The sequence below is a fragment of the Rhinatrema bivittatum genome, chromosome 9 (genome assembly GCF_901001135.1).
Source record: "Rhinatrema bivittatum chromosome 9, aRhiBiv1.1, whole genome shotgun sequence".
Lineage (NCBI taxonomy): Eukaryota > Metazoa > Chordata > Amphibia > Gymnophiona > Rhinatrematidae > Rhinatrema > Rhinatrema bivittatum.
Genome location: NC_042623.1, coordinates 152227065 through 152241963, shown reverse-complemented (window position 1 = coordinate 152241963; position 14899 = coordinate 152227065). Strand labels below are relative to the sequence as shown.

At 42.8% G+C, this 14899-nt stretch overlaps 1 protein-coding gene across 5 annotated transcripts in view; it reads left to right on the top strand.

Annotated features, from left to right (window-relative positions):
• Positions 1-14899, top strand: part of DOCK10 (dedicator of cytokinesis 10) — a 401455-nt gene that overhangs the window by 372420 nt on the left and 14136 nt on the right. For all 5 annotated transcript variants that reach the window (XM_029615672.1, XM_029615673.1, XM_029615675.1 and 2 more), the window contains 3 exons: positions 7240-7386; positions 10067-10277; positions 10545-10735. In XM_029615672.1, coding sequence (XP_029471532.1) covers positions 7240-7386; positions 10067-10277; positions 10545-10735 — 549 coding nt within the window. The remainder of the gene's footprint in view (positions 1-7239; positions 7387-10066; positions 10278-10544; positions 10736-14899) is intronic.

Sequence of the window (14899 nt, the reverse complement as noted above, 5' to 3'; positions counted from 1 at the left end):
AGACCTTCTTATCAGTGGTCATTCATTATCCAATTGTTATAATTTTTTACGCAGTTAAAACTAAAACACTTAACTGACTGAGCTTGTAGCATAAAGTTCAGTTGAGTAACTGGTCAAACGCCTGATTTGGCCATAATTTGAAATATTTTTCTTCATCAGGGATACTTTTGTAATTCCAAAAGCTGCTGTGCTCAAGCAGAGCACTAAAACATGGCTATACACTGTGCACTATTTAAATATAACCCCCTGTCCAGTTTAGAGGCCAGAGGGCAGGAACACACAAGGATCCTGGTGCCAATCCTTTAACTTTTCCCCCTCTGCCACAGTCCAGGGGTCCTAGAACAGGGTTCTTTTTCCAATGGGGGAGGACTAAATCCTCCAGATCCCAGGATGGGTCCATTTGTAGCCTGGGGGGGGGGGGGGTTGCAACAGGTCTCTATCAGCTTTAAGGGATATGAGTGCCACAAAAGACTCTGGAGGCTCAGATTCAGTGTCCAAATTTAAATCTTTATTGTCAGAGTTCTTAAATGGTAGAAATGACACTTTCACAACAGTTTTTGTCTTGACAAGATGAAATTTACAGTTCTCCAATTTATCTGTGGACCTATTTTCCAGAATGAATTGCCTATGACAATTAGATACAAGGTTGATCTGCTCCAATTTGAAAAGCTTCTTAAAGCTTATCTTTTCACCCAAGCCTTGTCTGTTCAATAATGTCTTTGCATAATTGAGTATTAGGCATTTGCCAGCAGACTCTGCAGGTTTAATTTGGTGTTTAATGTAATTTGGTATGTTTCTTGTCTTATGTTGCTTGTTACTGTATGTTTATTGATTATTTTGATGTGTGTGTATATTGTACTCCATCAAGATTTGTGGATTAGTGGAATATAAATATTTTTAAAAATCTGTGCAAGCATCTCGCAGTATCAAGCAGGGAAATTCTCACAAAAAGATTCCTACCTGGACAGGGTACCCTTAGCTGGGATGGAAAACTCCTTCCAAAAGTAATGGCTGGCAAAAAGAATTCCAGTCTCTGCACAGTCTCCCTTAAGTGTCTCTCTCCGAGGGTGAAGACGTCATTGGGTGTCCTCAGAATAGAAACTTAGGTCTTACTCACAGTTCTCTTCTTCAGGTGTCGCAATAGGAGTTTTCCTAGGAAACGTCCAGTAGCAGGGAACACAGCACCTCTCTACACATATTCCCTCTTCAGGCAAGAAGGGTGGCCAAAAACTTTCTCCTGGGAACTCAGAAAAGGTCTTAACACAAAGGTAGAAAAATCTGGAATCCTCCTGCCGCGAGTCACCATATGGAATCTCCCCTACATCCCGATCTAACCTGGCTAGTGGAGACCCCGAATTCCCCCCAGGCAGAGGTGCCAGGTCTCTCACACGACCTGGGCACACAGTCAAAAACATCCAAAAATCTTAATCAAGAACAGAACCAGCACCCAGGCAGGAGCTGTTCCCCTTCCCACTGGGGTATTGGGCCAAGCTGAGAAACCCAGAACCCAAGCAGGGCAATAGCCCAAGGAAAACTCTCCTACTCTCTCTAACTCTTAACCAAAATGCTCCATTGTGGTATGCTGCAGCCTGCTTTTATAAGCAGCAGGGGGCGCCATATCAGCAAACCCGGAGGAGGAGCTGTTCAAAAATGGAGCCTCCCCCCCCCCCCTCCCTTTTCTGTACTAGCTCACAGGGTTCAAGACTAGGGCCTTATTGTGATGATCCCAAAGGGGTCCTCACATAAATAACAGCATGACCTGGCAAACAACCAGAGCACCAATCAAATGAGAGACAGCCAATCTAATTCTTCATTCAGGCCAATAGGAGCAACAGTTTGCAAATCCAAAATTGCTTCCTAAAATTGAGCTGAGCTTCCTATTTTTACACACATTTACACATACAGACACACATATCAAGCCATGCATCTACACAGTATTGAACAATGGGAGCATTTAAATATTCAGGGGTAATTTTCAAAATGATTTACACACTTACAAAAATCTGTAAATGCAAATTACATGTATAAAGCGAGCTTTTGAAAATTTCAACAATATATGCCATTGAATTGTCCATAGGTTTTACACACGTAAGTGCACTTTAAGCAGGTTTGAAAATTGCTGCCTTTCAAAACCACCTGCTGTGGACCACTTCTGAGGAAACTCTTTTGTTGCTCCCAGCAGTTTCAGACTGAAGGCCCCTGCAGCACTTACACGCAGATATTGTGTCTCAGTACTGGTTTTATTTAGAATCTGTGACAAAATAACAGTTCCTGACTTGGGCACTGCAGGTAAACTGAACAGGTAACTCACAGTTGGATAAGGCTTACTTCCATCACAGTAGTTCCTCTTTCAGAGACAGCGCACAACATGACCAGAGACAAAGTACAAGACTTCCAGACTTAACATCACAGTATAACCATAATACACACACCAGGCAAAGAGCTCACAGGTCTCTCTCCAGGGCCTCTTACCTTCCTTTGGTTTCTTAGCGGTCTAAATATTAAGAACACCTTAGAGGTGTCGCAGTACTTTTTTTGAATTCCCTGAGGACCAAGCCTTGTCTTCAGAGAGGGACGAGGGGAGCGGGGCCATACAGCAGGCTATCTCCCAGCTGAAATTAGCTCTTTGAGCCAGTCTGTGGCTCCATGCACAAGACAGTAGCCCTGAACTGAGCAGACCCCAGGTCAATGCCATTTTCTCTGACCTAGAGAATGATGCCTACAACCTAGTGGAAGTTAAATAATCCTGTCCAGGTCCTTTACCATTTCATGTCACATATATATAACTAAAAATACACAAAAGAGAGGGAAAAGGATCAATGTCCAATATCAATCTCAAACCCACTTAATTCGCAAATGACAATATCATAAACAGTCTTTGCTTTAAAAGATTTACATCTGCAGCCTCTCGCCTCACAATGGGCCGCAAGCTTCAATCAGCTTATAAAGCAGAGTGTAATTCCTTTTTAATCATTTATTGTCATATTGCCTATCCCTAATCAGAACTTTATTCAAAATAATTTATCACTAAACTTCATTCTAAACACCCCTAAGAAAGGTATACCAGTATGAAAAACTTTATACTTCTCACTTTTCAAAAATTTTTGAACAAGAGCGGTGAGATATTGTTTGTCCGGGATATTGAAGAATATTGGCTGTGTCAAGTAACGAGCACTGTGAAATGATCCCCTGAAGAAGATTGTTTTACAATCGAAACGTGATTCATGTCGGGAACAATTTGATTTACATTTCACGTTGACTTGGCTAAGTATTCTTTTACAGAAGATTTAGGGTTAAAACAGAGTGAAAAGTGAGAAGTATAAAGTTTTTCATACTGGTATACCTTTCTTAGGGGTGTTTAGAATGAAGTTTAGTGATAAATTATTTTGAATAAAGTTCTGATTAGGGATAGGCAATATGACAATAAATGATTAAAAAGGAATTACACTCTGCTTTATAAGCTGATTGAAGCTTGCGGCCCATTGTGAGGCGAGAGGCTGCAGATGTAAATCTTTTAAAGCAAAGACTGTTTATGATATTGTCATTTGCGAATTAAGTGGGTTTGAGATTGATATTGGACATTGATCCTTTTCCCTCTCTTTTGTGTATTTTTGATTATCTTAGAGAGGTGTTCTGCTTCGTTGGTTACTGAACATATATATAACTGACAGTATTCCACCTGGAGTTTGGCTTTCTAGCCCGCTTAAATGTCCAGTGCTTAATATCTGATAAAAATGTTCATGTAACTTTTAGTGGTATGCATAACACTGCACACACACACATACATACATATATATATATATATATATATGCATAAGTAGCTGCACCTAAAGTCATGCCAATACTTCATAAACTAGGCAGCAGGAGCCAAAAGCATGTGCATAGATGTTAGTACAGGCACATGCATAGTTTATACATAGGGACCAGGTTAGTTTAATTTTCCTGGGAATTTATCAGTCTTTATTACAGCACCAAAAGCGACCAAACATTATTCTCATCTGCGAGCTGTTTGATGATCTCTGTGAAATGGTGGGCTTAGTTCAGTTCCAAGTGTGTGGGCGTCCACATCATGAAAACCGCCCTCACCATTTGGCACTATGAAATTTCTGCTACTGTTGACAGTCTGAGCAGAGAGGTCAAAGGCTGCATAGGCATGGAGACTGAATTCCATAGGGGTGCACTCTCCAGAATACGTGGAGGTTGACGCACACTAGCAGGACGATGTGGGAAAGCTCGTATTGCTACTTGCCATGTTACTTACCTGTTCTATGGATAAATGGAGTTTCCATTTCCAGTAATGTCAGTCAGTACCTTCCACTGAATTCACTAAAAAAAAAAGTTACAGGCAAGTGTGAGTAAAACTTGGTCTCTAATGTTTTTTTATGAAGATACAGCAAAGTGCACTCTGTCTGTTTTATGTGATATCAAAACGCAGATATGATTGACAGTGTTGACTGTGACTCGCCACATGAGGGCACTGCTTCCACATTTAAACAAATAGTTGCATTATGTTCATACCACAAATTTTGATCCTTAAACCACCCTGTACTTCATGTTGCTGTGCAGTCAGTTCTGCCTGAAACAAGCCTGTCATTTGTATGTTCAATGCAGGTTTATTAAACCTTCCCTTAGTTATAAGGAACAACTGATTAGCCCTGTTTTCAGAAGTTGCCAATTAATGGTTATTAACATTTGAATGGGTCAGTTTTCACCATTTCAGAATAGCTCTTCAAATGAACATCCCAGAAAACAATATTCACCTATAGCAAAAGAAGAGCCAAATCTATATAGATTACATCATTTGTCCACAAAAAGATAAGGCAAGATTTAGAGTCAGAAAATTAAGTTTAAATATTGCCCAGCTCTGATCAATGCAGACTTACAAGCCATGTAGCGGCGGTTACTGCTTTCAGCTGCATCTATAGATTTGGGACTTTTTTCCCCACCAAGTTTAGAATTTATTTGTATTGCATGTCAGATGCATGTTTCAAAGTTCATGAATTCAGAAATATTTGGGGGGGGGGGGGGGAGTAAATTTCCTCTGGCTCTATTGGGCTTGCAGCTCAATTGGAACCGGATCCTACAGGGGCTACGATGTCATGAGCCTTATTCAGAGCCAGAGCCTACCATAAATAAACTAAACATTTACTTAGAACCAAAGCAGTTCCAGGGGAACCCTAGACTCACTTTTTATTATTATTTCCCCCCCCCCCCCCCGTAGACTTCCGCTCTCTCTCTCACCAACACCCCTCCTACCCACCCCCCTCCTTTTGGAGCCTCCGGTGGGTTAACACCGCCTCTACCTTCATTTACCCATCTTTTAATGTTCTCCTCTCTCCCTTCTAGTCCAGCCATGTCAGCAAAAGTTCTTAGCCAGGAGCCACAAAATGCGGCTCCCTCTGGAATGCAGGACACGTCCCCCTGGGCTGCACTGTTGTATGATGGCTGAAGCTGCCCTCTGTGAAACCTGCATCTGCAGCATCCCCAGCCTGAACCCACCTGAGGAGCAAAGGCTGAACTCCAGAAAAGTTCTCCTGAATGCCAGCACTAGGGATGTGAATCGTTTTTGAACGATTAAAATTATCGTCAGATAATTTTAAAATCGTCCAAAATCGTTAGAGTGCAGATACAATACAAATGCCCCCGATTTATCGTCAGGGGCATTTGTATTGTATCGTTAAATAGGGCGCGAGAAAACCGGCACACCAAAAAACCCTAAAACCCACCCCGAACCTTTAAAAGAAATCCCCCACCCTCCCGAACCCCCCCAAAATGTTTTAAATTACCTGGGGTCCAGTGGGGGGGGGGTCCCGGCGCGATCTCCCTCTCTCTCTCTCTCTCTGGCCACGGCTGCGTTGAGAAATGGCGCCGGTGGCCCTTTGCCCTTATCATGTGACAGGGCAAAGGTAGCGCCGGCGCCATTTTGTTTCCTGGCTCCCAACTTCACGCCTGCTGGAGATCGCCCCCGGACCCCCGCTGGACCCCCAGGGACTTTTGGCCAGCTTGGGGGGGCCTCCTGACCCCCACAAGACTTGCCAAAAGTCCAGCGGGGGTCCGGGAGCGACCTCCTGCACGCGGGCCGTATTGCCAATCTTCAAAATGGCGCCGGCACTACCTTTGCCCTCACTATGTCATACGGGCGGGGTCAGGAGGCCCCCCCAAGCTGGCCAAAAGACCCTGGGGGTCCAGTGGGGGTCCGGGGGTGATCTCCAGCAGGCGTGACGTCGGGAGCCAGGAAACAAAATGGCGCCGGCGTTACCTTTGCCATGTCACATGATAAGGGCAAAGGACCACCGGCGCCATTTCTCAACGCAGCCGTGGCCAGAGAGAGAGAGGGAGATCGCGTCTGGAACCCCCAATGGACCCCAGGTAATTTAAAACATTTTGGGGGGGTTCGGGAGGGTGGGGGATTTCTTTTAAAGGTTCGGGGTGGGTTTTGGGGGTTTTTTGGTGTGCCGGTTTTCCCGCCCTCCCCCGATTTACGATTTTTAACGATTTTTTAAAACAAAAAAACCCGACGATAAGATTTCCCTCCCCCCCAACCAAAATCGATCGTTAAGACGATCGATCACACGATTCACACCTCTAGCCAGCACACTGCATTGCAGTGAGCCACTGGGCGGGCTCTCTCAGACTTTTTATGTCAGTGTTATTCACAGGAGCAACATAAGCACGCCCAGCCTGATACTCTAAATCACTGGCAGTTAATTTTCTCAGTAGGAAATAGTCTGTAAACGAGTTTTTACAATTGCTATATGAGGAAACACTTTTTTGCCACCACTACGTTTTTATAGAGACAGGGAAAGTGTAGAGTTGTATGACTGCAGGTCCATGAAGGTACATTTGTGTGCGCGTGCAATTTTAGTATAATTTTTCTCCACCAAACATTTTGAAGAAGTTGCTACATTTTATTCATTTTCTGAGTGTTCAATTTTTAAGAGAAGATTAATTTGCTGAAATAAGTTTATTCTCCCTAACATGGCCTTTCTAGGAAATTCTCCTTTCTCTCCTTCCCAGAAATCCCGAGGCATGTAGTTCTGAAGAGCTGAACTTTTAAGACTTGTGTGAAACATATTAAGTGTTCGTATTTGCTCAGGGTATGCACAGCAGGGCAAAATTAGTATTTAAATCAAAAACTGACAAGCCGGTTCTTTGGAAAATGAATGTCCTTCATGTTTTGCATCCTAGTTGCCGCCATTTTTCTCATTGTCATTAACTTGATTCTGTTCCATTTGATAGGGTTTCTTTGAAGAAGAGGAAGGTAAAGAGTACATCTACAAGGAGCCCAAGTTAACAGGCCTGTCTGAGATCTCCCAGAGGCTCCTAAAGCTTTATGCAGACAAATTTGGTGCAGACAATGTGAAGATCATCCAAGATTCCAACAAGGTGCATAAGAAAGGAATGCAGTACATTCAGAAGTATTTGTATTATCTTAATCAAAAGCACATCCCCCCCCATCTTTCAATATTGCACTATGAGCCAATTCACTTTTCTCTAAGTACCTTGAACATAATAGTGCAATTGACGTTAGTTCACTTCAATATAGAGTCATAAATCTTATCAAACAAGTTATGGGTGACACATTTTTATTAGACTAACTTCATACATTTGGGTGAGCATTCAAGAGTTATGCTTCCTTCACATTGGTGCAGCAGGAACTATAGATGAGGTTGTTGAAACAAGCCCAAAGGTGCTGGTGTACTAAAATGTGAAAAACACTGCAAATGGCGCTTTGTACGCTAAATCTGGAAATGGTGTGCATTCATTGTCTTAAAGTGCACTTTTTTGGCTTTTAGCATGCCAAGAGCTATTTCTGAAGTTTTTCATACTCACAAATAGTAAAAGTTTGTACATTATTTGTGGCACGCAAAATTTTATTTAAATCAAGTTCAGGAACTGCTGTGATGCAAAAGCTTGCAAAGCAGCCCTTTAACTATTCTAATGTAGATAACCTGCACAAAATTCCCTTTGTGGGCTGCATTTTACAAAATGAAAAATAAGTACAGCCCAATGAAGTATAATGATTCTTATGCAAAATTTTTCACGATACATTTTATGGAACTCATCTGCACTAATAGAAAATTTAGCATGTGAGAAACAAAAAGTCATTGCTTACTGCACAAGCCTTAAAGGGTCTTAATAGAGACACTGGTTTTATCAGCAATTAAAAGACAGAAGGCCTCATTTTCTAAAGTATCGCAGGCCTGCGATACTTTAGAAAAATGCGGTAATGAGGGGTAGGGGGCCGAAACGGTGGGGCGGTCCTGCGCTAGCCAGCAGCGATCGCACCTCCATGATGCAATCACTGCCGGCATCGCGCCCAATAACTACACCATAGAAGGTGTAGTTATTGGGAGCGAAATAGGCAGCGAAAAGGCCCTTACCTTTTCGTCGTCCGCTGCATCTTCGCGGAGTCGGCCCCGGTGACGCCCCAACTCCTCCTCTTCCAGGGCCAACTCCACCCCGCTGTAGGTAGCGCAGGCGTGCGCTATCTTCGCTAGCTATCGCAGGCTTGCGTTGTTAGTGCAAGCCTGCGATAGCCTTGGAAAATAAGGCCCCATAGAAGGTGTAGTTATTGGGCGCGAAATAGGCAGCGGAAAGGCCCTTACCTTTTCGCTGTCCGTGGCATCTTCGCGGAGTCGACCCCGGTGATGCCCCGACTCCTCCTCTTCCGGGGCCAACTCCACCCCGATGTAGGTAGCGCAGGCGTGCGCTACCTTAGCTAGCCTGCGATAGCCTTGGAAAATAAGGCCCATAGTCCTCCCACGTTTGTAAATTCTGTTCTTTTCCCTACAATTCTTTACAGTTTTGAAAACACACACCAACACATCACTATTGTAATGCAACCATAATTTAGTTGTGTATTCAGTCTCTCCTGACCCAATGACAGCTAGCTACAAATCTGTTAAAGCAGTCCAATAAAAAGTTATTACCTACAACCTGTTCACTGACCTTAGTTTCTCAGTGGGTATGTAGAAATAAAAAGATTAACAATTATTTAAAAATGTAAATGTATGCTTGAGTGTGCATCATAGCAATAAAGCACAAACATAAGTGCTTCTCTTTCTGCAAGGCTTATGAGCCCAGAATTGTCAAATGTTATGGGACAATGCTATGTTTGTTGTAAGCATGATTGCAAACAAAAAATATGATTTTATTGAAGTAAGGATATAGCACATGGTATCAGTAAACCTATTCAAAGTGAGTAACCATTTATTGGAGGAACTCTAACATTGTGCTGGTCACATCTCTTCTTTCCCATTCTCTAGGTACGGTTCAGAGAGATTCTGTGCACCTGGCCTTCTTTCAAATAGTTGTTTTGCGGGAGTCTGTTGTTAGTCATATAGGGGTGAAAACAGCATTGTTTTCAAAACAAGCTTTCCATCCAATGATTGAGTACAATAGCATGTTATTTTTTCAGGTAACATAAACAAATACAATGGACTTCATTTATCAAGGTTTCCTTCCTTTGAGACCTCATGAGTAAAATTTCTTGTAAATCAGGTCCAGTAAATCAAAACTGCAGGAAACTGAGACATGTACATGCACATTGAGTCATTCCATGTTATGTTATGTTATATTTCTAAACCGCCTTCCTTAGATAAGTCCAACCCAAAGTGGTTTTCAAAACAAAATAAATAGCAATATATCATAAATGTAACGCATGATATAATCAGTTCTATTGCTTTGCATCTACCCATTGATGTTTGTTATACGGGCTCCTCCCAAAAGTTAATTGTATTTTTCCTAGTTCACTAAGTTATCTGTTACATGTAAGGGCACTGCCCAAAAGTTTATGTTTATTGTGAACCGATGCGATGTGCAAACGGATATCGGTATAAAAGAGATGTTAAATAAATAAATAAATAAAAATAATACTCATTAATATAAAAATACATAAAAACATAATAAGCATTAATAGCTAGGGGCATAGCTTGGACTTACCTCACTCTCACTGAGGCAGGACAGAGCTAGTACCCCATCTATGAAGAAGTGACTGTCTCTGTGTTATTACTGCAACTATTGTGTAGGTTGTTTCATATGCAACAATTTTGATATACCCTAGGTGAACCCCAAAGAACTGGACCCAAAATTTGCCTATGTACAGGTTACATATGTCACCCCATACTTTGAAACAAAGGAACTGGAAGACAGAAAGACTGATTTTGAAAGGCATCACAACATCAGACATTTTGTTTTTGAAACTCCCTTTACTTTGTCTGGGAAGAAACACGGAGGAGTAGAGGAGCAATGCAAGAGACGAACAGTTCTGAAAAGTATGTGTTGTCTTATATTAGTGTTTTCACCTCTAGGGACTCTTTTCAGTATTATTAATAATAGCATTTAACAGCATTTTGAATATGAGAAACTCAAAAGAAACATAAGTCAATTGTTCTGTTAATACATTTGTATCTAAAAGAATGCTGCTAGAGAAAGATCTCAGAGAATCAAGATCAAAAAAGGGCATTTACCAAACTAATATTTAGCATCTGTTAAATAATTGTTTTGTTTCTCTTCTTTTTACTTAAATTGTTCTGGAGTAGCCAGTCATTCATTTCCTTATGTGAAGAAAAGGATTCAAGTCATAAGCCAAACAAGCACAGAACTGAACCCCATTGAAGTGGCCATTGATGAAATGTCCAAGAAAGTTACAGAATTAAACCAGCTTTGCACAATGGAAGAAGTCGACATGATAAGATTACAACTCAAACTCCAAGGAAGTGTCAGTGTTAAGGTATGGACCAAATCACAAATCCATTTCTAAAAGAGAAAACCGACTAACTGCAGTGGTGTTATCTGGGATTTTACCACAAGTCTCACATTTATTCACACTTGAGCTTTCACTGAGTCAGATTTTCTTCCAGCCACATTCACTGCCATTTTTGGAACCATACACCTTCATTGGCAGCCACTAGGGGATTTTTCCACAATTAGTTCCCATCTTACTCCCTCTATAATTTATTGTGCAATTACCCAGCCATAGCTGTGACAGTCCTTATTCCTGATTCCCACTGGAATCTAATATGCATGCAGTCTACCTGTAGGCGTCACTATTGTACAATTGCTAAGACTCCCATAGCTGCCCTCAGGGCCTCTGAGTACTGCCTCTGCAGCCAACTGTCCATTGTCAGTCTGATGAGCAGAAGCTGGGTCTGAGTATCAGTTACAGGTCTCCTCCATAGGGTAGGCTAGTTCCCGTAAAAGATATAATATGTGAAGTGGATCATTTGGAAAAGAGGTTTTATTTATGCTAGTTCACAAAATTAATTTAATTTCTGCCCTGGTCATCTTTTTCTTCTTATGCCCATGCATGAAATCCATATTTCTTTGTACTGATAAGCACATTTCAGCACTTGTCAGCTGGACTCAAAACAAAAAAGCAATGGGCAGACCAAAAAAGTGTTGCCTGGTCTCCTCTTCCTACAATCACAAGTCTAGGGTTTGCTAGAGTATCCCCATTTTTCCATGTTGGCTCTTGACCTGATGACTTGGTTATGAAGACAATTAGAGCCTTCCAAGTAATCTATTCTTCCTCTGCCTCTGCAGGAAGAATCACTCTGATAGCCATGCTAATCCCAGCGGGAAGATAAGATCTCTAAATTGCATCTGCCCTATTTAGGGCTGCATTTCCCATGAACAAGGGTAACTGGACCATGTCCCCTGCATAATAGGGAACCCATAATGCAAGGCCAATGATGCAATATCTATAAAAGAACAGGTGCAAATATGATGTCTTCAAGCTCTATCAACAAATGACCTGTTCAAATGATCAAATCCTGCATGAGTTCTTTGTTCCTAACAAGGGGGTGTTCACCCACAAATGTTTACCCAGGGCCCTTGTGGGAGGTCACATGTGTGGTATTATTTACTTATTTTGTCATGAGAATGTTCCTTCATGGCTTCAGGGTGTCTAGTGTCCTCTGATTTCATCCATCTAAATATCATGATAAAGTTTACTACAGCAAGCTGCTTTAAGCATGCTCATTTTGGGACTTTTTACATTTATCATAAGTATTGATGACATATGTATATTTTTTGACAATTTGTACAATTTTATAATCCCTTAAGTGTAGATATATATATATGCAGGCTTGTACCCATCTGATAACAGTATTAAAACACTATAGGCTGCATGCTTATTAGGATTATCATAGCTCTTGGATGGCTTAAGACACGATAAATTTCATTTCAAGAGTGTAACAATCGCCCACAAATGGGTAGCCTTGTCATGGTGAATTGTTTAGTTATGGAATGTTGGCAGAGAAACATAACCAATTATTAGGAACCAAAACCAATTATTAACTGCCATAATCAAAATCTGAATTGCAAATATACCAAGAAAAATATTGCTATGGTATACAGACCAAAATAAAGAAAAATTTTCCAAACTTTTCAATGGCAATACAGCAAAAATAAATTCAGCAATTTGGTCATGCCCTATTTGCTTATATAGAACTCAACACAAGCTCATTTGCTCCAGTCAGTCATAGTGAGGTCAATATTCAAAAGTCACTTAGACAGATAACTGTCTAAATGGCTACCCGCTAAATTCTAGCCGCATCAGTCAGGGGCATTCCGGGGATTGGTGGGAGGCAGATGGGAAGCGTTTATGGGCAGAGCAAAGTTAGCTGGATAAGTTATGTGATTAATTCCAATATTCAGAGTTAGCCGCTCAACTTACATGGCTAATTCTGGTCAGGCCATAGGGCTGTCCTAAAGTTAGCCGGTTAGAGATAACCAGCTAACTTTAAGGCAGAATGAAGCAAGGGGTTCTGGGTGAAGGAGGTTTCCCTTCACCCTGCCATAAGAATCCAGGCCTAGAAAGCTAGAGGGGCCCCAGAGAGCTGGTAAGACCTCCTGGATATTCGTATGGAGTAGTTGTGTCCATCGCTGTCCGATGTCTCTGCTCCGCCCACCTTACCTCGTTGGCGACTCCCTTCGGGATTGATGGAAAGTTGACTGCTGCAGCGTCTCCTGGCCATCCTCCTCCGGCGTTCCCGGACCGGCTCGATGCTGCAAGCCGCCATGTTGACCAGATTCCTAAGCGCGCACGCGTGGCCCGACTGATATACCAGCGTTGGCGCGAACCTCAGGGGCGTCCCCCTGAGATGACGTCACCAGCTCCAGATATTAAGGTCTCAGTTTCGCTAACAAGACAAGTTAGCAAGGGATTGGATTACCTAGCTTCCTCCTGGTCGCTGTGGATGGGATTCGCTCTTCGCAACCCTAGCCACTCTGCCTCCTTGGACTTCACTAGAGGTACCCGCTCCTCGGGGGCCTCGCTCTCTCTTTTTCTTTTCAGGTTGCAGTCCGGAACAGGTACCTGCTCCTCGAGGGCCCACGTCCCGGAGCTGCTCCTGAATACCTCTTCTGCTAAGAAGTCATCGCTGCTTACAACATCAGTGAGTTTACATCTATCTCTCAGGGCTTTCCCTGGGACCAGGTACTCGCTCCTCGAGGGCCTAATGCATACCATCTCCTGGGCTGCCTTAAGAGACTATTGTGTGAGTGTTACCATCAAGGACCAGTTCCAGAACTCTGCATATACTGCCTACTCACTTTCTTAGTTTCCTTACAGCTCGCTGTTCCCAGTACCTGAGGGACCACAGCCCAGCCGGGCGCTTCCAGCTCACTACTGCCACCTGGACAACTTGACATCATGGAACATCAAGGAAAAGCAGAGACCGGAACATGGAACAAAGACATGGGATCCCACACGGACTACTGTTTGTCCGTAACCTACACTAAGCCTGACCAGTGGTCCCTCTCGGGATTTCCCCCGAGGGCGTGGTCACCTGCCACTGGTCCAAGGATCCACCCACAACTGTTCTAAATAACAACGGATTGATAACTACCAGCTTTATTAACAGAGCTTTCTGACAGATTGTTAACTCCCAGCTTCATCACAGAGCTTTGTCAACAGATTGACATCTCTCTGCAGAGCACATAACAGGTTGCTAACTCCATGGATCCGGCTTGACTACATGATTCCAGGGTTCCGGTTAACTCCATTGATCCGGCTTGACTCCAGGGTTTCGGCTTGACTCCAGAGTTCGGGTACTACATGGATCCAGCACAACTCAATGCTTTGCAGGCTATACCAGGCCTGGCTCAGCGCATTGCGGAACAACAGGACGCCTTACTTCAGCTTTTCATCAGCTACACACACAGAAGGTTCAAAGTACTACTTCTAACCATGAAATTCAGATACAGGAAGTAACTAAAGACTGCTGTACCACTGGCAGCTCGATCCGCTTCTCTGGAGAAATGCAGAAGACTCGGGGCTTTTTAAACCAGTGCTGCATGCACTTTACCTTACAACCATCTTTATTTCCTATTGCTGTCTCCAAGACCACCTACATCCCTTTTTACTTGGATGGTAGGGCCTTGTCTTGGGCATCTACCTTGTGGGAGCATAAGGACCCTATTTTGCAGGACATAGAAGGATTTATGGACTTATTTAAATCCATTTTTGATGATTCTGCTCGAAATTCTGTAGCCGGTTTTGCTTTGGTGGATTTGAAGCAAGGCAACAGATCATTGGCTGAATTTGCCATAGAGTTTAAAACACTTGTGGCAGAACTCTGCTGGGACCCCAAATGTCTCAAGACTCTCTTTTGCAGAGGCCTGGATACCCGTTTAAAAGACGAGCTGGCTGCTCGTGAAACTCCTGACACGCTGGACGAATTAGTAGCCTTAGCTACTCGGATTGATCACCGGCTCTGGGACAAGGTGAAGGAACTCCGGCCTAGGATGTTATCTGGGGTGAATCAGGCTAGCTCTATACCTGCACCTCAAAAGGTTCCAGTAACTTCTACTGCTGATAAAGATGAACCGATGCAACTTGGTCGTGAACATTTGACTTCTAAAGAGAGAAGATTTTGGAAGAAGCGCGGAC